The sequence below is a fragment of the Quercus suber genome, unplaced genomic scaffold (assembly GCF_002906115.3).
Source record: "Quercus suber isolate HL8 unplaced genomic scaffold, Cork oak 2.0 scaffold_242, whole genome shotgun sequence".
Classification (NCBI taxonomy): domain Eukaryota; kingdom Viridiplantae; phylum Streptophyta; class Magnoliopsida; order Fagales; family Fagaceae; genus Quercus; species Quercus suber.
Genome location: NW_027069699.1, coordinates 859954 through 881683, shown reverse-complemented (window position 1 = coordinate 881683; position 21730 = coordinate 859954). Strand labels below are relative to the sequence as shown.

Genomic DNA, 21730 nt, shown 5'->3' with positions numbered 1-21730 from the left:
CATTTATTACTTGATAGTTTTGTAAGAAAAATCAATTAAAAGATTTTCTTTGTTTCTAATGTTTTTCAGATACAAAGAATTACGTTTACACATTAATTTTATCAGTTAGTAAGCATTAAAATTCATGAGTGAATTACAAGAATCCAGTGTATTGTAATTTATTGTTTTATGTAATCGATGTATACAATATTCCTTTTCTATGAAGATAAGATGTGAAAAAAAATGTTATATGCAATTGTTACGCATAATAAAAACCCTACGTATTATCTATTTGGACCATTGCCCTCACATAAGGTTGGATAATGGATCCTATAGTTAAAACTGAGAATCATGGAATCCATAAATGATCTGCCTTAAAACTAAATTTATTGAGTCTCATTTATACCCATGTATCAAGAGTAAATATTATTAAATTTCAGTATTTTATTTCCTTAAATCTCAGTTTATAAAGTGTCCTAGGTTGACAATTTAATTTCGACCCAACTATGCATCAATCTTAGGTGGGCTGAAGTGAAATAAAATGTTATTTATTAGACTTTCTGCCCATCTTTATTTTCTTGGCCACTGGCCACTAGCCACTAGTTGCTTTATATCGGTGATGTTGATTGTTGCCATGTCAACACGGTTTTCTTGTGGAAATTGTAATTTATTCTTCCTGTTTGGTTGGTGAAATTTGAGTGTGTTTAGATACCGCTTATTTTGTTAAAATTAAAAAATTATTGTTGAAAGTACTGTAAATAAAGATAAAAATTAATTGAAATAATATAGTGAGGTCCATGAATAGTGTCAAAAAATGCAATAAAGCCTATAAATAGTAGCAAAAAAAAACTGAATAGTGAAATAATATTAATTTTTCATTATAAGCCAAACACGTGCTAAGCTCAAGCATTATTGTCTTCAACTCCATTTAATAGTGTGCTTTATTAAGCAGGACTTTTTTCTATACTTCATTGTAGTAATTAAGTTGGTAATTTTCCATTCCTTTAAATGCTTTACGAAAGTACCTTTAAATAAAGTTATTGCCCTCACATAAGGTTGGATAATGGATCCTATAGTTAAAACTGAGAATCATGGAATCCATAAATGATCTGCCTTAAAACTAAATTTATTGAGTCTCATTTATACCCATGTATCAAGAGTAAATATTATTAAATTTCAGTATTTTATTTCCTTAAATCTCAGTTTATAAAGTGTCCTAGGTTGACAATTTAATTTCGACCCAACTATGCATCAATCTTAGGTGGGCTGAAGTGAAATAAAATGTTATTTATTAGACTTTCTGCCCATCTTTATTTTCTTGGCCACTGGCCACTAGCCACTAGTTGCTTTATATCGGTGATGTTGATTGTTGCCATGTCAACACGGTTTTCTTGTGGAAATTGTAATTTATTCTTCCTGTTTGGTTGGTGAAATTTGAGTGTGTTTAGATACCGCTTATTTTGTTAAAATTAAAAAATTATTGTTGAAAGTACTGTAAATAAAGATAAAAATTAATTGAAATAATATAGTGAGGTCCATGAATAGTGTCAAAAAATGCAATAAAGCCTATAAATAGTAGCAAAAAAAAACTGAATAGTGAAATAATATTAATTTTTCATTATAAGCCAAACACGTGCTAAGCTCAAGCATTATTGTCTTCAACTCCATTTAATAGTGTGCTTTATTAAGCAGGACTTTTTTCTATACTTCATTGTAGTAATTAAGTTGGTAATTTTCCATTCCTTTAAATGCTTTACGAAAGTACCTTTAAATAAAGTTGATGGGTATATTATAGGCCAATAAGAAAGAAACGGATTAAGGTCTAGATGATACACATAGTATTATTCTTATTATCAAGTGGTATGGAATCATTGAATTCATTCCAAATACCCTATTTTTATTCAGAACAAAAACATGACGAAATGGATAAAGTGTATGCAGTCCATATATAATGATAGTATTGTGTGTTACTACTTGCCACACTAGCTGTGTAGCGATCCAGCAGCTCAAATAATTGTAAAAAAGAAGACAACCAAAGAGAAAGATGGGCACCATGCCATAATTGAACGTTACAAGAACGGTACATTCGATTCAAAAAGAATCACAATACTTTTTGTACACAACGGATCAAAGGTCATTCATTATAAATCCTCAACATTCTAAAAGTGGCATGAGACATTCAAATTACTCGCAAATCCTTTATTTTTTCCCCCTCTAAAGGCAAAAACACTTATATTTAATGAAGAACAAAAGAAGTGGGCCGCTCCGTCCTGGGCCCCGTTATCACAATTTACAAAAGCATTTGCCCAATCGGACTATATAATAGGCTAAAGGCAAAAGCTTGCCCAATTACAAAAGGGGTTGGCTGAAATATTGATGGAAACTTTCTTTTTCTTTTTCTTTTTCTTTAGAAGTCAGTAAGATGGAACTTGATGACATAAAGAGGCATTAACACCCACTGTATCAACTATCAAGCTGTTCAAGTACATTTTATCTTTTTTTGAACAATACTTATCATTTAAATAATAATAATAATAATGGAATTACAAAAGCAATGGATAAATATTAACAGACTCGAGAATAAACTTTATTTTATTTTTTTTCTTAAAAAAAGAGTAGAAGATAGCGACCAAAGTGGCTTTCCTTCATAAGCGTTATCATAGATTCATAATAGTATTCTATTTGTTAAGTCTGGCCTGTAATGGGAAACTGTGAGCTATAACTGTATATGATTCCCTTATCCACTATATATCTATCAAAATATATCATAAAAGGAAATTCAATTTAGTCTTGTTTCAACAGTATTATTAACTCTTTAAGCCTTTGGCTAATGCCTTCCCTCGTCCCCCGTCAAATTATCCCAAAAAAAAAAAACCCAACCATTAAAGAAAATCTACTGCTGCTTTGGCTTGCTTGGCTTTTTTTTTTTTTGGTTGGCATAAGGAACCTTTCTTAAAAATTTAAAAATATATCTTGGACAACTTTCGTTTATGCTTTTAGATTATATTGTTCTTCTATTAACTCCGTCCATACATATTTCTTTCCCATGAAGCTGAGGTCCCGCTGAGCAATACATCGTGCAAGACATCCAAATTTGGGCATACACAAAAACAGGCCAATATTTGGTAAAATTTGTATATAAGATGATCCGAACCCAACAACTGAGTTCTTCCAACCAATCATCCAATATACATATTTTAAATTTCTTAAAGAATGTACACAATGTATATTCAACGTACATAATATTTAAAATAATGTACACAAATTTATTTATTTAACATACACACTTTTCAAATAATGTGTATAATTGTGTACATTCAATGTATACATTTTTTTTAAACAATGTATGTATTTTTGTACATTCAATGCACACTTTTTAAAATAATGTACCTGTAAGGGCTAGATTTGGATCCCCGGCCCAAAAGTAATTGTATTCAAGCCTAATAAGTCAAAGACAATAAATTTGTAGAAAGTGGATCGAAGAATTAGGTTCTAACGAATGAAACAACAACTAGATTTGGTTTATAAGTCAATCAAACAAAATAAGAGTATGTTTGAGTAAGAAAATTTGTCCTCGACACAGTCTGAGGAGCTCTGTTCTTGTATATATTGAATGATAATGATTACAGAAGTTGTTTTGTTTTGTTTTTTCTTTTTTCTTTTTTTGTCTCCCCTCTCTTTCTTTCTTTTTCCTACTTTATATACTTCATCTCCTTTTCATTTTTACCATCCACATGTAGGTCAGATTTGCTGGTGTCGATTTTTATCCCATCAACCCCTTCCCAAAGCTCTTAGGTAATAGCTGTAACGCTGAAAACCACAGTTCAGGTATCACTTTCTCATTAATGCAGCCAAAGCGTTGGGTGTTGAGTATTTAATGCAGAGGTTGCAACTTTTCCTGGAGATATTTCATGGTCATACTCTTCTATGTTTATCTTTAGTATTTATCTTCCTCCACGGAATGGTCTAGAATGCTGCTCTTGTCGATAAATCACATTTTCAGACCTTGGCACTGGGTAGCCGATAAGGAACTCATCCTCGGCAAAGCTTTCTAGACTACTATGACCAACATTGTTTTTTTCACCTATTACCATGGGCCCCTTTCTACAGTACTTTTTCATCCTCAAATGATTCCTTATCCTTGGTCTGGGCCTTAGGCCCACCACATACGTGAACGTGTATTTTTGGGCTCTTTACCCCCACAGTACCCAATTTTGTATATTCAATATACACAAAGTTTCAAATAATGTATGCGATTATGTATATATAACATACACATTTTATAAAAAATATACTTAATTATGTAGAGGACTCAAAATTTCAAATAATGTACATAATTCTGTACATTTAAAATACACATTTTTTCAATGAATGTACATATTAACATACACATTTTTCAAATATTTTACTCAATTCAATGTATTCAATATATACTAGGCCCACCACATACGTGAACGTGTATTTTTGGGCTCTTTACCCCCACAGTACCCAATTTTGTATATTCAATATACACAAAGTTTCAAATAATGTATGCGATTATGTATATATAACATACACATTTTATAAAAAATATACTTAATTATGTAGAGGACTCAAAATTTCAAATAATGTACATAATTCTGTACATTTAAAATACACATTTTTTCAATGAATGTACATATTAACATACACATTTTTCAAATATTTTACTCAATTCAATGTATTCAATATATACCGTTTTCAAAAAATGTACACAATTATATACATTCAACTTACACTTTTTTTTTTTTTTCAGTATAAGTGCTTGTAGGGTGTGGAGGAAAAAAGACAGTGTTCAAGTTTTCATGAGAGAACTTCACACACATATACACTTAGATTAAGTTATAGTAGAATTCTATATTGTATTAAAAAAAAAAAAACACAATTTTCAAATAATGTACATAATTGTGTACATTCATATGCCTTTTGGTTTGCTCAATATTACGTTACATTGTATTGTTAGTGTGGGTGGTCAGAATTTTCACCTCTTTGAGGCTTGACACCCTATACCTCACCTTAGAAGGCTTTGTCCTCTTTGGGGAGCCAAGCCCTCAAGGATTTGTATTACGAAATGGTGGGATTGTCCCACATCGCTTAAGTAACCCTCCCACTAACACTTTATATGCCCTTGGAGTTTATGTTAGTGTACCACTACTGTACATAATTGTGTACATTCATATGCCTTTTGGTTTGCTCAATATTACGTTACATTGTATTGTTAGTGTGGGTGGTCGGGATTTTCACCTCTTTGAGGCTTGACACCCTATACCTCACCTTAGAAGGCTTTGTCCTCTTTGGAGAGCCAAGCCCTCAAGGATTTGTATTATGAAAGGGTGAGATTGTCCCACATCGCTTAAGTAACCCTCACTAACACTTTATATGCCCTTAGAGCTTGTGTTAGTGCACCACTACTCATGTGAGTAGTGGTGCACTAACACAAGCTCCAAGGGCATATAAAGTGAAAATCCCGACCACCCACATTAAAAGGGCCCTTTTAATGTGGGTAGTCGGGATTTTCACCTCTTTGAGGCTTGACACCCTATACCTCACCTTAGAAGGCTTTGTCCTCTTTGGAGAGCCAAGCCCTCAAGGATTTGTATTACGAAATGGTGGGATTGTCCCACATCGCTTAAGTAACCCTCCCACTAACACTTTATATGCCCTTGGAGCTTGTGTTAGTGTACCACTACTCACCTTTCGTAATACAAATCATTGAGGGCTTGGCTCCCCAAAGAGGACAAAGCCTTCTAAGGTGAGGTATAGGGTGTCAAGCCTCAAAGAGGTGAAAATTCCGACCACCCACAGTTAGATTATTGCAAAACTTCGGTCAAATAATTGTAATGTTATTTTCTTTTTGACTTTTGTCTAAGTTCTAATACCAAACATGTTGAAAATCACACCATTTTCGGTCTCATTGGCCACGTTAATAAGGATCGTTATTTTTGAAATCAACAATTAGTACAAATTATCTTAATAAAGTTGCAGTACTTCTTATTAAAAAAAAAAAAAAACATTAGTACAAATTGGTAGACCTAGAGTCCAAATGAAACAAAACCATGGAATCATTAAATGGACTTAGAGCATCTCCAGCAGCTTCTCTAAATTTTTGTACTGTTTAGATAATGAACAGTAACTTTTACTTTTTAACAACCCACTTTTTCAAACCCACTTTCCAACAGATTCTCTATCTCATTCTCTATTTCATTTAAATATTATTTCTTCATTATTTCTTTAACCTTTCTTTATTCTTTTTTTAATATTTTTTGTATTCTTTCCCTATTCATTCCCAACAGCTATATTTTTCAAATTCCCAACAGCTATATTTTTAAACCTCACACACAGCAGCTGCTGCTGCTGCGCACACACACACAGCAGTTGCAGCTGCTACTGCAGCACAACAGAGCAGCTGCTGCTGCTGCACACACACGCACACACACACACACAGCAGCAGCTGCACACACACAGTTGCTGCTGCTGCAACACACACACAGACACAGCTGCTGCTGCTGCAGCAGCACAACAGAGCAACAGAGCAGCTGCTGCTGCCGCAACACACACACATACACACAGAGCAGCAGCAGCACAACAGAGCAGCTGCTGCTGCAACACACACAGCAGCAGCAGCTGCAGCAGCACAACAGAGCAATTGCTGCTGCTGCTGCAACACACACACACACACACACAGCAGCAGCACAACAGAGCAGCTGCTGCTGCAACACACACATAGCAGCAGCAGCTGCAGCAGCACAACAGAGCAACTGCTGCTGCTGCTGCAGCACACACACACACACACACAGCTGTTGTTGCTGCAACAACACGCACACGCGCACGCGCACGCGCACACACACACACACACACACACACAGAGCTGCTATTGCAGCAGCAGCAGCACACACAGAGTTTGAGGCTTGACACCCTATACCTCACCTTAGAAGGCTTTGTCCTCTTTGGAGAGCCAAGCCCTCAAGGATTTGTATTACAAAATGGTGGGATTGTCCCACATCGCTTAAGTAACCCTCCCACTAACACTTTATATGCCCTTGGAGCTTGTGTTAGTGTACCACTACTCACCTTTCGTAATACAAATCATTGAGGGCTTGGCTCTCCAAAGAGGACAAAGCCTTCTAAGATGAGGTATAGGGTGTCAAGCCTCAAAGAGGTGAAAATCCCGACCACCCACAGTTAGATTATTGCAAAACTTCGGTCAAATAATTGTAATGTTATTTTCTTTTTGACTTTTGTCTAAGTTCTAATACCAAACATGTTGAAAATCACACCATTTTCGGTCTCATTGGCCACGTTAATAAGGATCGTTATTTTTGAAATCAACCATTAGTACAAATTATCTTAATAAAGTTGCAGTACTTCTTATTAAAAAAAAAAAAAAAACATTAGTACAAATTGGTAGACCTAGAGTCCAAATCAAAAAAAACCATGGAATCATTAAATGGACTTAGAGCATCTCCAGCAGCTTCTCTAAATTTTTGTACTGTTTAGAGAATGAATAGTAACTTTTACTTTTTAACAACCCACTTTTTCAAACCCACTTTCCAACAGATTCTCTATTTCATTCTCTATTTCATTTAAATATTATTTTTTCATTATTTCTTTAACCTTTCTTTATTCTTTTTTTAATATTTTTTGTATTCTTTCTCTATTCATTCCCAACAGCTATATTTTTCAAATTCCCAACAGCTATATTTTTAAACCTCACACACAGCAGCTGCTGCTGCTGCGCACACACACACACAGCAGCTGCAGCTGCTACTACAGCACAACAGAGCAGCTGCTGCTGTTGCACACACACACACACACAGCAGCTGCAGCTGCACACACACAGTTGCTGCTGTTGCAACACACACACACACACACGCACACACATAGCTGCTGCTGCTGCAGCAGCACAACAGAGCAACAGAGCAACAGAGCAGCTGCTGCTGCTGCAACACACACATACACACAGAGCTGCAGCAGCACAACAGAGCAACTGCTGCTGCTGTTGCAGCACACACACACACATACACACACACACACACACAGCTGCTGTTGCTGCAACAACACGCACACGTGCACGCGCGCACACACACACACACAGAGCTACTGTTGCTGCTGCTGCCACACACACACACACACACAGAGCTGCTATTGCAGCAGCAGTAGCAGCAGCACACGCACACACACAGAGCTGCTGTTGCTGCAACAACACGCACACACACACACACACAGTTACTATTGCTGCTGCTGCCACACACACATACAGAGCTGCTGCTGCTGCTGCTGCAGTAGCAGCAGCACACACAGAGCACACACACACACATAGAGCTGCTGTTGTTGCAGCAGCAACAGCAGCACGCACATAGACCAAAACCTCACACACACACACACACACACATAGCAGCACACACACAGCAGCACTTTCTAGGCAGCACAGACACAGCAGCACGCGCATACACACACACACACAGCCCCTGTATATGGGCAGCACAGACACGCACACACAGACACACACAGCAGCACGGACACGCGCACACACAGCATCACACACGCGCGCACACACACACACACACACAGCTCCTGTATATGGGCAGCACGGACACATACACATACAACAGCGCGCACGCGCACACACACATAGAGCAAAGGCATCTCCCTTTTTTTTTTTTTGATAAACTGCAATTTCATTAAAAGACTAAGAAGGATTACAAGCAGAGGCATCTCCCTTACAAATTGCCTCAAGCGAGGGGGGGAGATCACCATCAGGAAAACAGAAGGGGAAAACAGATATACATATATAATGCAACATGATCACATTGTATATAGTGCAATAGGATCACACTGTAGCAAAACAAAATGAATAGTGCAACAAGATCATATTGTAGCAAAACAAAAATGAGTGACCCAATATACAAAACAAGTTTAAAGAGCTCTTTTAATCATATACAAAATAAGAGCATTGATGATGATAATAGTCTAAGAACAAGACCTTCGTTTTTCAAGGATTTCCATTTGGCATTGACGAATATATTCTTGCTGCACTGGAGACAACATACTTACATCCATCATCATAAGCTCTTTTTCATCCTTCAGCTTTTCCATTCTCAATTTCTCCATTTCATTTTCCTCCTTCATTCTTGCTATTTCAAGTTTTTTATCCTTAAGTTGAATTCGTGCCATATCATGCTCCTGGTCTACAAGACATCCTTTCTCAATACAAGCCATTTTCATCTCACTCATTTTTCTTCTTTCTTCCATCATGACATTCAATATGTCTTCTATATGTGAAGTCGTGCCTTCTCTGGACTTTTGTTTCTTCAATCTTTCTTTTACGGCCTTCACCCCTGGTGGTCTCTCCAAGTTTACAATTGGAACTTGTGGAATATCATCATCCTCTAAACTTATTGACTCTAGATTAGAAGGTAAAGATGCCTCAGATCTCCTTCTTTTTTTTGGTTGCTGATTGTTACCAATAGCCAACCATTTTGGTGAGTACTTTAATAAATTCCAGTAATGTTCATATTGAAATTTGGTTTGCTGCAATACTTGATAGAGTTGTCTTGCTTCATTAAGCTAAAAAAGTAACAAATAGTTTATAGTTACCATGTTGAAATAGTTGGAACAAATTAGCAAATTAACACAAATTTTTTTATAAGATGTACCTTGTCTTCATTAGTCTTACCACTTTCATTCTTTGATTCAATTTGTTCCAAACACCCACAAAACTTATTGGTGCAAAGTTGAATCATTGACCATCGGTTCTTTAGAGAACTCACTGTACGCTCAGAAGTGAAGGTCTTCCACTGGTGGTAGTACTCCCAAATTCTTGACCAATATGTTGTGCGTTTTTGGTTAGTGCCTTGCACTACATCCTGGTTGACATTGAGAAATGCGGACACAAGAAGCATGTCTTCTTGTATGGAGAATTTGTTGCCACGTTGTAGTTTCTTAGAGAAGTTGCTGCCACATTGTAGTTTCTTAGCTGTGGATTCAACTTGGGGAGGAGACATTTGGCTAAATTCTTGAGTTTGTGGAACACTATCTTCACCACTTATATGTGAAGATCCTGACATATATTCTTCGTAACTATCATCTAAAAGATTAGTGAAAGATGTGTCCCTTGGAACACTTGAATCCATTCCTAGTAACAAAAACAAAAACAATAATTAATATTCAGTTACACATAAACAATAATTCTATAATGTGTAAGGAATCCCTCTCATTCAGTTCATAGTTTATTGGCATCAAACTCCCAGTTCTATCACAGTTTCAAGCCATTAACAATAATTTATCTCAATTACATAGGAACCATAAGGAACAAAACTACAATGATCGCCACATTCTAAAAAACTCAACCTCAAAGCTGTCTATAAATTTTTCATTCTCAGCCCAAAATATTAACAGCACAAGAGATCTCACAATTAAGATTGTACATTCAGAAACAATTTTCACAAAATCTCATGGAACCAAGCAACAGAAATTACCACATTCTAGAACTACACAACTCAATGTAACATGAACCATTAGATTAGTCACTTACATTTTCATTCATAGAATTATTTACACACACATTTCCCAGAAAACATTTTCCAAAAACCATTCCAACCACAGATATAAAAACCCACCACAAGCAAATGACAAACTTGCAAAACCCAATATGAATTCATCGATCAAACATCATTGACATCACAATTTCAGCTACAAAAAAACCCAGAATTCAGATTCTCAATATTTCCACACCAAAAAAAAAAAAAAAAAAAAACAGAGACATAATAAGATTAAAGTTTGGGTACCGATATTCAGATTCTCAATGTTTTTGTTTGGGTTTTTTTTGTTTTTCTTGGTTTAGGTACCGATATTCAAGGTTGAGATTAATTTATTGACTCTAATAAGATTAATTAAATAGAAAAAATAGAGAAAAGATCAAGAACAAAGTGAAAGACAGACAGAGAGAAAAGAACCAAAAACTCAAAACCTAAACCCAGATTGTGGTGAAGAACAATAGAAAATAGAAAAGGGTGAGCTTCAGAACTCGTAAGATAAACTAACAAATTCAAAAATGACAAAAACCCTATTAAATCAAAATTTTGGGTACCGATATTCAAGGTTGAGCTTCAGAACTCTATTCTTCGTCACAGGTGATTGAGCGAACTTCGATTGAAAGGCACGGTGTGAGTTCTTTTGTGATAGACACGGTGCGAGATTTTTGTGAGAGAGAGCAGCGGCGAGGGTTTATTTCGTGAGAGCGGCGTTTTTGAAGAGAGGGAGCTTTCTGAAGAAACTAGACAATAGAGAAGAAGAAAAACGTTTGGGAGAGAGAAAAAATTGTAAATTTTAAATGCCACTGTTTAATTTTTTAATATATAATAAAGGAGTAGAGTTGCTACAGTGTTATCTAAAATAAGAGAATTACTGTAGCAACTTGAAAAATAAATTTAGAGTAGCCGGGTGTTTAGAGAAGCTGCTGGAGTGTGTACAGTGACTTTTGGTGGTCCAAATTTAATTTTACAATAACTGTTGGAGATGCTTTTACTAATACCATAGTTGGAGGAGGCCCTTAGAAATAATGGACTACAAAAAGTCTTCCCAGTTGAGACTTTTATGAATGACCCCAAAAAAGGGAAATAAATAAATAAAAAAAACAAAAAGTGGAAAAATTGAAACTATGAGTAATGTACAAAAATAAAGAAATTATTATTATTTTTTTTTCTGAGAAGCAAAAATAAAGAAACTAGAAGTCAAACTATCAAACAAAAGTCCATAACTTGCGAAGCAAGATCTTAACAAATCATCCTGGCCGTCATTTAGATCCTCTTATATGAATATCTGGGCCTTGATGGGTCTCCGACACGTGTACCGCAACCGACTTGCATTTACCTCACCCGCTGCCACTGCAAGTGTAAAAGACCCACACAATCACAGCCTTTCATTTTAACACATCACTATGCCCCAACACACACGGGAGAATAAATTATAAGGTTCATATGTGTGCAATTGTATCGTCTATCATTCTATTAAAAAATTTACATTTATTTAAAATTAGAGAAGTGTTATGTTCATAATATTTTTACAATAAATTATAGGTGATTGTTGTTATTGGTTCAAATTTGAACATAACACTAAGATTACTTTTTTGCCCTTAATAATAATCAATAATAACTTGTTATTTAGATTTATAGTAAAATATTATGGACATATTATTTTTCTTAAAATTGCTGAGTTAAATTTTTGTTTTTAACAAAATACAGTTTTAAATAAATACAAATCTTTTAGTGGATTAATAAACAAATAATGTAATATATTAGAAGACGGTATAATTTCTTGTCAGGAGGAAGAGACATACGAGATAACAAAGACCATAAAGACGAATGAGATGGCCATAGAAAAGTCACACCGAAAAAGAGCAATAGAATGATTGATAGATTTTTATTTTTATTTTATAGATAATATTTGTTAAAATGTAAATTATACTTTTTTAAAATTTGTTGAAACCTTTATACTTTTTAAATTTNATTTAATTCTTGATAATTTTTTTAAAATGTAAAATTAATTCTTTTTTAAAATTTGTTGAAACTTTATACTTTTTAAATTTGACTTAATTTCATTTTAGTATTATAATTTTACTTTCATTCAGTTCAATAATATAAAATTTAAATTTATTCAATTCAGGCTGTTTGGTCCAATTCATTTAATTTCAATTAACTAATAAAAAAATTGAAAAAATTTTCTCACATAAAAAATTATATTTATTTTATAGATTTTTTTATGTTAGAGAAATATTTTTTTTTGCTAGCAAATTTTTTAATGAAATTGGATAGTTGACCCTAACTACTTTATTGAGATTTTTAACTATCTCTAAAAGTTTTGGACTATGGCTGAAAAAACTTGAATTGAATGAAATTTAAAATTTAGAGACTCAATTGAAAAAAGTAAAATTATTTTATGATATGGAATATTCATATTTTAATTTGTAGTACATATGATGTATCAAAATGTCACACTAAACATAGAAGAAATTAATTTTATTATATATATATATATATATATATTTTAGGCGAGTTCCCATTAGCTTAATTGACAAAGTATGTTGTAAGGATCCTTTAATGTATATATATGCAAAAAAAAAAAAAAACTAACATAAACATCTTATCAGGTGAAATCAAATATTATCTAAATGTTTATAAAAAAAATTATCTAAATGATAACTTAAAATTTAATATATCTTTATATTTTTTTTGTACAATTAATACAAATTCTATCGTGTCTAAAAAAAAAAAAATGCAAATTCTATATTTTCTCTTAAAAAAAGAACAAACGATGGACAGGTTACAAAATTTCTCTCGTTCAAATTTTACAATCCTCAACTCCCAAATTTTCTTGAACTCTTCCCTCAAAAAAAAAAAAAAAAAAAAAATAAATCTTGAACTAACATATTAGATTTTATTAATAATTATTAAATTGTTGGTTCCTTTCAAAGGTTAAAGAATACATTTTGAACTATCTATTGACATATAACTTTTGAGTTTGGACACTTAAAATAAAATAATGTGACGAATACTATAAAAATCAATAGAGATTTGTGGAGCCTAGGTTGAAAGTGTGAAAGGCAGCAAATATCTTTTGGGATAGACAGTTTTTGTTTTATGTTTTGTATTTTTTCTAAAATGGATTTTTTGGGATAAATAGACGACTATAAATAAAGCCAAAAGTGAATTGCCCACTTTTCGTAAATTTATCCACCATTGAGGCCAAATATCTAAATCCCCAGAATTTCCACACCACTTTATAACCCTCCACGTTCGTTTTCAACCAAATCCCCACGAAACTCACTTCCCGTACTTTCACAGAGAGAGAGAGAGAAAACTCAGAGCCACACTTGTCTATCTCGCAGACTCTTGGAACAAGGTACTCCCTGCAAAACCCTAGAAACTGCTCTATTTGGTTTTACATATGCACTTCAATACTGTTTGTTTTTTTTATAGGTGTGTATTGTATTTATTTACGTGTAATTTGAATGTGTTAATGGTGTGTGTATAGGTTGTTTTTTCTGTATGTGTGTGTGGTGGAGTTGTATGATAAAATGGGGAAAGGTCGACCTAGGGCTGTGGAGAAGGGTGTTTCAGGGCAAAATCTTAGTGTTTCGCCATCTGGGTCATTGAATATACCATCTGGGCCTGTGTATTATCCAACCGAGGATGAATTTAGAGACCCTTTGGAGTATATATGTAAGATCAGGCCAGAGGCTGAGCCTTATGGGATTTGTAGGATAGTTCCACCAAAGAATTGGAAGCCCCCATTTGCATTGGATGAGGGTTCGTTTACTTTTCCCACTAAAACACAAGCCATTCACCAGTTACAGGCGCGGCCCGCCTCGTGTGATTCGGAGACTTTTGAGTTGGAGTATGGTAGGTTTTTGGATGATCATTGTGGGAAGAAGTTGAGGAAGAAGGTGGTTTTTGAGGGGGAGGAGTTGGATTTGTGTAAATTGTTTAACGCCGTGAAGCGGTATGGTGGTTATGATAAGGTTGTCAGGGAGAAGAAGTGGGGGGAGGTCTCGCGGTTCGTGAAGTCGGCGAGGAAGATTTCGGAGTGTGCAAAGCATGTGTTGTGTCAGTTGTATCGAGAGCATTTGTATGATTATGAGAAATATTATAATCGGTTGAATCGAAAGACAGGTAGTGGTTGTAAGAGGGGATTGCATAAGGAGGGGAAGAGTGAACATGAGGCTGAATTTTCGGGCTCGAAAAGGAGGCGGAAGAATAATGGTGGGGATAAAGTTAAGGTTTGTAAGGTAGAGGTGGAGGAAGAGCGTGATCAGATATGTGAACAGTGCAGAAGTGGATTGCATGGGGAAGTGATGCTTCTGTGTGATAGGTGCAACAAGGGGTGGCATATTTATTGTCTTTCTCCGCCTTTAAAGCAGGTCCCACCTGGGAACTGGTATTGCTTAGAGTGCTTGAATTCTGACAAGGATTGCTTTGGTTTTGTGCCTGGTAAACAGTACTCATTGGAATCTTTTAGGCGTGCGGCTGAACGTGCCAAGAAGAGATGGTTTGGGTCAGGATCTCCTTCACGGGTTCAAATAGAGAAAAAGTTCTGGGAAATTGTGGAGGGATCGGTTGGTGAGGTTGAAGTTATGTATGGTAGTGACTTGGATACATCTATATATGGCAGTGGTTTTCCACGTGCAAACGACCAGAGACCAGAAGCAGTTGAAGCTAAAGCTTGGGATGAATACTGTGATAGTCCTTGGAATCTTAATAAATTGCCTAAGTTGAAAGGGTCAATGCTTCAAACTCTTCATCAAAACATTACTGGTGTTATGGTGCCCTGGCTGTATATTGGGATGCTATTCTCGGCTTTTTGCTGGCATTTTGAAGATCACTGTTTTTACTCAATGAATTATCTACACTGGTATGTATCTAATTTTGCCTTATGCACCATATTTTTCATGATTATGCAACTAAAATTCATTAATTTTCTTCGCATTTATTTGTTGAATTTTCTATTTGAGAACTAGTATTTCTGTTTTAGACAATGAAAGGATCTGCTTGAATGCATGATAGGATAACTCCTAGAAGTTAGTTATCAAAAATAGAAAAAGAAAAAAAAATTGCTGTTACTAGCTTTGAGGTGTAAAAAAAAAAAAAAAAAATCTACTGCATAGAGCAACATGAAATGTTAACAAAAATTAGAGTTCTAAAATGATGATCAGAACAGAAGTCTAAAATGATTAAATAAGTATCCATAGTATTAGCTAGATTTATTTTTACATGCTTTAGTTTTTGATTAGTTGGCTTAAAGTGGCTGCTCAAGACTTGAAGTATTTTACAATTGCATCATAGAAGAGCCCTCCAAATTAAACTTTATCCAAAAAAAGGGTCCTCCAAACTTTATCCAAATTAGAGCCTGTTTCTTTTAACTTTCAGGTTTGTTCTTTATTTTTTTTTTCTTCATGTTCTTTTATGTTAAAGAATAAGTAGCCGATCTCAATTAATTGGGATTGAGGCTTCCAATCAGTTGGGAGTAAGGCTTGGTTGAATTGAGTTGTCACTGAAGGAATAGAAAGGAGACTTGCCAAAAAAAAAAAAAGAAAAGAAAAGAAAAGAAAAGAAAACTCACAGTTCAATTTGAACTTTTTTGATAAGCAGTTCAATTTGAACTTAGTTTGGCTGTATAGATGATTTTTTTTTTTTTTTTTTTTTTGGATAAGTAATAATATTTATTAACAGAGTTTGCTCTTTTGAAGGTCTATGGTTAACCATTAAATTTTGGGCCCAAGGCTTTGTTGCTGTTGTTTGAATTTTTATTTCTATGGTGAATAAACTTACAATCCTTTTTTCACTGAGCAATAAGATTTAATGGATTATAGGGGAATTCTCTTTTTGTTTTTATACTTGCTACCTAACTTTTAATGCATGTGTTGGACTGTAGCTAGTTATGTACCCTATTATCAATCTCAGAAATCACAAGATGGATCTTCATTGGTACCTCAGGGCACTTGAGGAGGTGGTAATCCGTGTTCTTTGCTCGACATTCTCCATCACGGCATCTCGACTTGAGGGCTTTACTGGTGTTTGGGTTGGTATGTTTCCTAATCAGTCCATTATGCTGTACCAGTGTGCATCTCATGTTTTCTGCACTTACATTAGCTTTGATTTAAAAAAATTTATAGGCAATGTACTGTATAGAACAAATCATGTTGAAAGCCTCTTTGCCTGTTTGTGTTTGCAAACAAAATTTTGAATTATTTAGCTTTTTAGTCTCTATTATAAGTAATATGATTATTTGTAGTTTTTAAATGTTTACTTTTTCGTTCATAAACAGAATGGTTACTTTTTCTGTTCTGCTCTATTTGGATGCCACGAAAGGGAAATTTAAACCTAACATTAACTACAAGTAATGAGCAAATGTGAGACGAAAATAGTTTCTAAGTTTCATGTGGTCATTTTTTTCTGTTACCAACTTAAGCGTGGTTAATTGGATTCCTTTGAAAGCTTATGGTTGAATTTTTATATTATTTCCCTTTAAAAATGGACTTTGAGATGGTGCAATCAACCAAAATAGCATACAATATAGCTCAACATCATTTTTGCTTGTTTGTTAGTTGTGTAGATCCTTATTAGTATCAGACTCTATCGGCGATGGCCTTCTTTTTCACGCCATATTCTGTATGATATTGGTGACGGGTCTAGGGTTTTGGTGTGTTGAGACATCCCTGGCAGTCAGTTATCCTGAGTTATTTAGATTTTGTAGGGATAAGGAGACTAGTGTGGCTACACTTATGAAGTACACCAATGGCGTCCTTGTTTGGGATATCAGTTTCTTTAGGGGTGTTCATGCTCGGGAATTGGAGGCTATGTTAGGCTTCTTGGATACCATATATGGTTCTTCAATAAGGGGGTTTGGTGAGGATTAAGATGTGTTGGAAGCCTAGTAGAGATAAGGGGTTTAAGGTTAATGATTATTATAGAATTTTAGTGGGTTCTACTGACTTCTGTTTTCCTTGGAAAAGCATTTGGAAACAGAAAATTCCTTCTCGAGTAGCTTTCTTTGTTTGGACTGCTGCTTTAGGGAAATGCTTGACAATTGACAATTTATGAAAAAGGAAGGTTTGGATATTGGATTGGTGTTACATGTGCAAGTGTAATGGTGAATCAGTTGATCATCTCTTCCTTCATTGTCTGGTTGGTATGGATCTGTGGGCTATGGTTTTGGGTTTATTTGGAGTAAGCTGGGTTATGCCACAATCCGTTTTGGGACTCTTAGAGTGTTGGCAAGGCAGGTTTGGTCGTCATCGAAATGGTTTTATTTGGTTAATTGTACCCCATTGCCTAATGTGGTGTCTTTGGAGGGAAAGAAATAGTAAGTGTTTTGAGGATATTGAGAGATCCATACCAGACCTCAAGTCATTTTTCTTTAGCACTTTATTGGATTGGTTGGTTGCTATGCAAAACCAATCATTCCCTTCTTATTTTGATTTTCTTGATTCTTGTAATTTTTGTCTTTGAGTTGTTGACCCCTTGTACACTCCCTGTGTACTAGGATGATTCTTTTTTGATATCAATAAAACTTATTACTTATCAAAAAAAAGTATCAAGACTCTGGTGGCACTGCATAGAAGGATATAATCTGAGAAAATGACTCCAGGAGCCACACCATATTTTTATATATTTTTTCACACATTCTATATTTTTGCTGAATTGGGGACCCGAACTTCGATTTGCTATATTATAGATATTAATAGTTTTTGCTTTTTGTAAAAGAGGAAGACTCTACAGCCTCATTCCTCTCACTTTGTGTTACTTGATTTATAATACCGTACAGTCATTTAATTTAGCATTCTGTTCAAAAGTTACCCTCCCTTCTTTATCTTAATCTAATTCTTGTGACTGATCTTACTTTTCAATTTCACTACAGGAGATAAGAAAGTGGCAACGGTTGGGATACGAGTATCTCAGTGGATAACACATCACGGGTTAGCACTGAATGTCAACACAGACAACTCCATTTCACTCAATAGTCCCATGTGGAATACGAAACTGTCAGGTTGGAAGCATTAAGGGGTTGCTAAGAGAATTTCAGCCATCTACTGGATGTGGAAAAGCAAGTGTGCTTCATTCCAATGATTTTCAATTGATTGATATCACTCACTCATCTTTGATCAAGGAATTTTCAGATGTTTTTCAGCTCGAAATCTTTCATAAAAGCATCCCCATGTTTGAGTTTGAAGACACGACACCTAGAAGGTCTCTCACAAGGAAACTAACTTGACAGATTCAATGCAGTACGTTTGAATTAATCTGGTCATGAAGCAAAATTGTTAGTGAGATACTCGAGGGTTTATTTTATTTTAGCTATTGTTGTTTAGTTGATAGATAGGCCCGGCAGCAGTAAAGTCAAGAGGATTGTGATTTAGATTACTTATTTTGTAAATTAACTGTCATCTATACTGTAGTTTACATTTCAAATTTAATTTAATCATACAGGATACAACTTGTTGCTAGCAATTCTCATGACAATCTAACAGGCTAAATTCTACTTTTTATATTGGAACTCCTTTTCCCATTGTATGCTTGAAGACGATGATAGAGAGGTAAAGCAATGCCCTTTTTATTTTTCATTTTATACTTGGAGCACTCAGAAATTTTGAAACTTCTCCAATCAATTTTGTCAATTAAAGTCCCAAATTTATAATATTGTTTCAATTTAAAGCCTTTGTCTATCTTGTTATTTATTTTCATTATTCTTGGCAATAATGGCAATAACATAGTAGATAAAAACAAGAAACCATATTAAGTTATGCATTTCACCTATGGTATGTTCATAAAACAATTTAGTAGTCATTTAATAGAGAAGATAATGTGAGAAATCCCTCTTTAAAGAGAGCAAGGGTTTCCATGTGACTACTAGAAAATCAAAATTGATTATATAGGTGAAAAACAAAGTTTCAATCATTAGTTTCATTTTTTCCTTATTGCCATTATTCTTGGCAATAATGGCAATAACAAAGTAAATAAAAACGAGAAACCATATTAAGTTATGCATTTCACCTATGGTATGTTCATAAAACAATTTAGTAGTCATTTAATAGAGAAGATAATGTGAGAAATCCCTCTTTAAAGAGAGCAAGGGTTTCCATGTGACTACTAGAAAATCAAAATTGATTATATAGGTGAAAAACAAAGTTTCAATCATTAGTTTCATTTTTTCCTTATTGCCATTATTCTTGGCAATAATGGCAATAACAAAGTAAATAAAAACGAGAAACCATATTAAGTTATACATTTCACCTATGGTATGTTCTTAAAACAATTTGGTAGTCATTTAATAGAGAAGATAATGAGAGAAATCCATCTTTAAAGAGAACAAGAGTTTCCATCTGACAACTTCGCGGTGTATCGGCCTGCCCATTTGGATCAAGAATCTCTCATCTATTCTTTGCTGATGACAGCATCATTTTTTGCCAAGCAACCCCAGAACAATGCAGCCATCTTGAGCATCTTTTAACTATATATGAGCAAGCCTCAGGCCAACAGCTAAATAAGGAGAAGACTGCTCTTTTCTTTAGCAGAAATACCCCACGGGACACACAAGAAGAGATAAAACTTCGCTTTGGAGCAGAGGTGATCAGACAGCATGAGACTTATTTGGGCCTGCCATCCTCAGTGGGCAAATCCAAAAAAACACACCTTCAGAGCTTTGAAGAAAAAGCTGGACAACAATCTCTCGGCTGGAAAGAAAAGCTGTTATCCTAAGCAGGTAAAGAAGTTCTCATCAAGGCAGTTGCACAGGCCATTCCCACATACACAATTAGTGTCTTCAAACTTCTAGACTCCTTATGTGATGAATTGGCTTGGATGATTCGAAGATTTTGTTGGGGCCAAAAAGAAGGTAAAAATAAAATGGCATGGCTGAGTTGGGACAGGATATGCACACCAAAGGAAGAAGGGGGATTGGGTTTCCGGGACCTCAAGGCTTTTAACCTCGCTCTCTTAGCTAAACAAGGCTGGCGTTTACAAATGAACAGCAACTCTTTGGTCCATAAAGTACTTAAAGCCCGCTATTTTCCAAATACAGATTTCCTACATGCGGAGTTAGGCACGAAACCATCATTTGCATGGCGAAGCATTTTGGCTGCTCAGTTTGTTATGCAATCGGGCTACTACTGGCAGGTCGGAGACGACAAGTCCAATGGAGTGTGGACGGATCGTTGGCTGCCAAGACCCTTTACCTTCTGTGTCCTCACACCCCCGACCTTATTGCTTATAAATATTACGGTGGATTCTCTCATGGACCAAGAAAGTGGTGAGTGGAATCTAAACCTGATCAACTAGGTTTTCTTCCATGAAGATGCCACATCCATCCTAAGCATTCCTTTAAGCCACCATAAGCCAAAGGACCGCATGATTTGGGCCTTCACTGCTAGGGGGTGTTTCACTGTTAATAGTGCATACAAAGCTGCAAAGACCATCGCCCAACTTTCTACCTCAGCTAAGACATCTCAGAGCAATGAGCAAGCCCGGTTTTGGCGCCACATTTGGAATTTGCACATACCCAACAAGATAAAAAAATTTACATGGAAAGCATGCAACAACATACTTCCCACAAAAGCCAACCTCTACCATAGATGGGTTATCGACGACCCCACCTGTGAGGCTTGCACACTAGCACCAGAAACGGTTAGACATTTATTTTGGGAATGCAATGTTGCTAAGGAACTTTGGACCCTCTCGGACATACCGCTGGAGAGAACTGGGATCATTCATAGGTCTTTCATGGACCTCATCTGGTATCTACTCTTCAAACAGCACATGGACACCACATTTATCAAACTGGTAGTCACAATAACATGGAGTGCATGGTTCAATCGAAACAAAACCCGTCTGGGTGAAGCAAGACAAACTCTGCAAGCAATTCTGAGACGAGCTTGCTCCATATTACATGACTTTCAGCTTGCACACCTACGACCCACTCAGCTCAAAGAAGCCATGGATGGCCGTTGGGTCCCACCTGTGTTTCCCTGGTACAAGGTCAACGTAAATGCTACAGTTTTCTCTCAACTTGGCACGATCGGCGTCGGTGTGATTATTAGGGACCACCTTGGACCTGTCGTCGCAGCCTTAAGCAAACGCCTCCCTCTCCTGTTGGATCCTCTGGAGGCAGAAGCAAAGGCAATGGATGAAGCCACTATTTTTGCATGGGACATAGGAGTTAGAGATGTCATCTTCGAGTCAAA

At 35.6% G+C, this 21730-nt stretch overlaps 2 protein-coding genes and 1 pseudogene across 2 annotated transcripts; 2 read left to right on the top strand and 1 right to left on the bottom strand.

Annotated features, from left to right (window-relative positions):
- Nucleotides 1–8640: 8640 nt before the first annotated feature.
- LOC112036439 (glutathione S-transferase T3) lies at nt 8641–10855 on the bottom strand. The gene is made up of 3 exons (XM_024069233.2): nt 10845–10855; nt 9654–10132; nt 8641–9564 (listed from the first exon to the last, which is right to left on the bottom strand). The coding sequence occupies exons 2-3, from the start codon at nt 10128–10130 to the stop codon at nt 8968–8970; spliced, it is 1074 nt and encodes a 357-aa protein (XP_023925001.1). The 5' UTR covers nt 10131–10132; nt 10845–10855; the 3' UTR covers nt 8641–8967.
- Nucleotides 10856–13723: 2868 nt separating this feature from the next.
- LOC136070556 (uncharacterized) lies at nt 13724–15624 on the top strand. The gene is made up of 2 exons (XM_065780643.1): nt 13724–13896; nt 14029–15624. The coding sequence occupies exon 2, from the start codon at nt 14072–14074 to the stop codon at nt 15509–15511; it is 1440 nt and encodes a 479-aa protein (XP_065636715.1). The 5' UTR covers nt 13724–13896; nt 14029–14071; the 3' UTR covers nt 15512–15624.
- Nucleotides 15625–15695: 71 nt separating this feature from the next.
- Nucleotides 15696–19039, top strand: LOC111986705 (octanoyltransferase LIP2p2, chloroplastic-like; annotated as a pseudogene).
- The last annotated feature ends 2691 nt before the right edge of the window (nt 19040–21730 follow it).

What these genes read in the sequence shown, in the direction of transcription:
- LOC112036439 (XM_024069233.2), bottom strand. Translation starts at nt 10,130, where the DNA reads ATGGATTCAAGTGTTCCAAGGGACACATCTTTCACTAATCTTTTAGAT. An exon ending in GTAAGACTAATGAAGACAAG is followed by an intron (nt 9,565 to 9,653) that starts GTACATCTTATA and finishes TTACTTTTTTAG; the next exon opens with CTTAATGAAGCAAGACAACT.
- LOC136070556 (XM_065780643.1), top strand. Translation starts at nt 14,072, where the DNA reads ATGGGGAAAGGTCGACCTAGGGCTGTGGAGAAGGGTGTTTCAGGGCAA.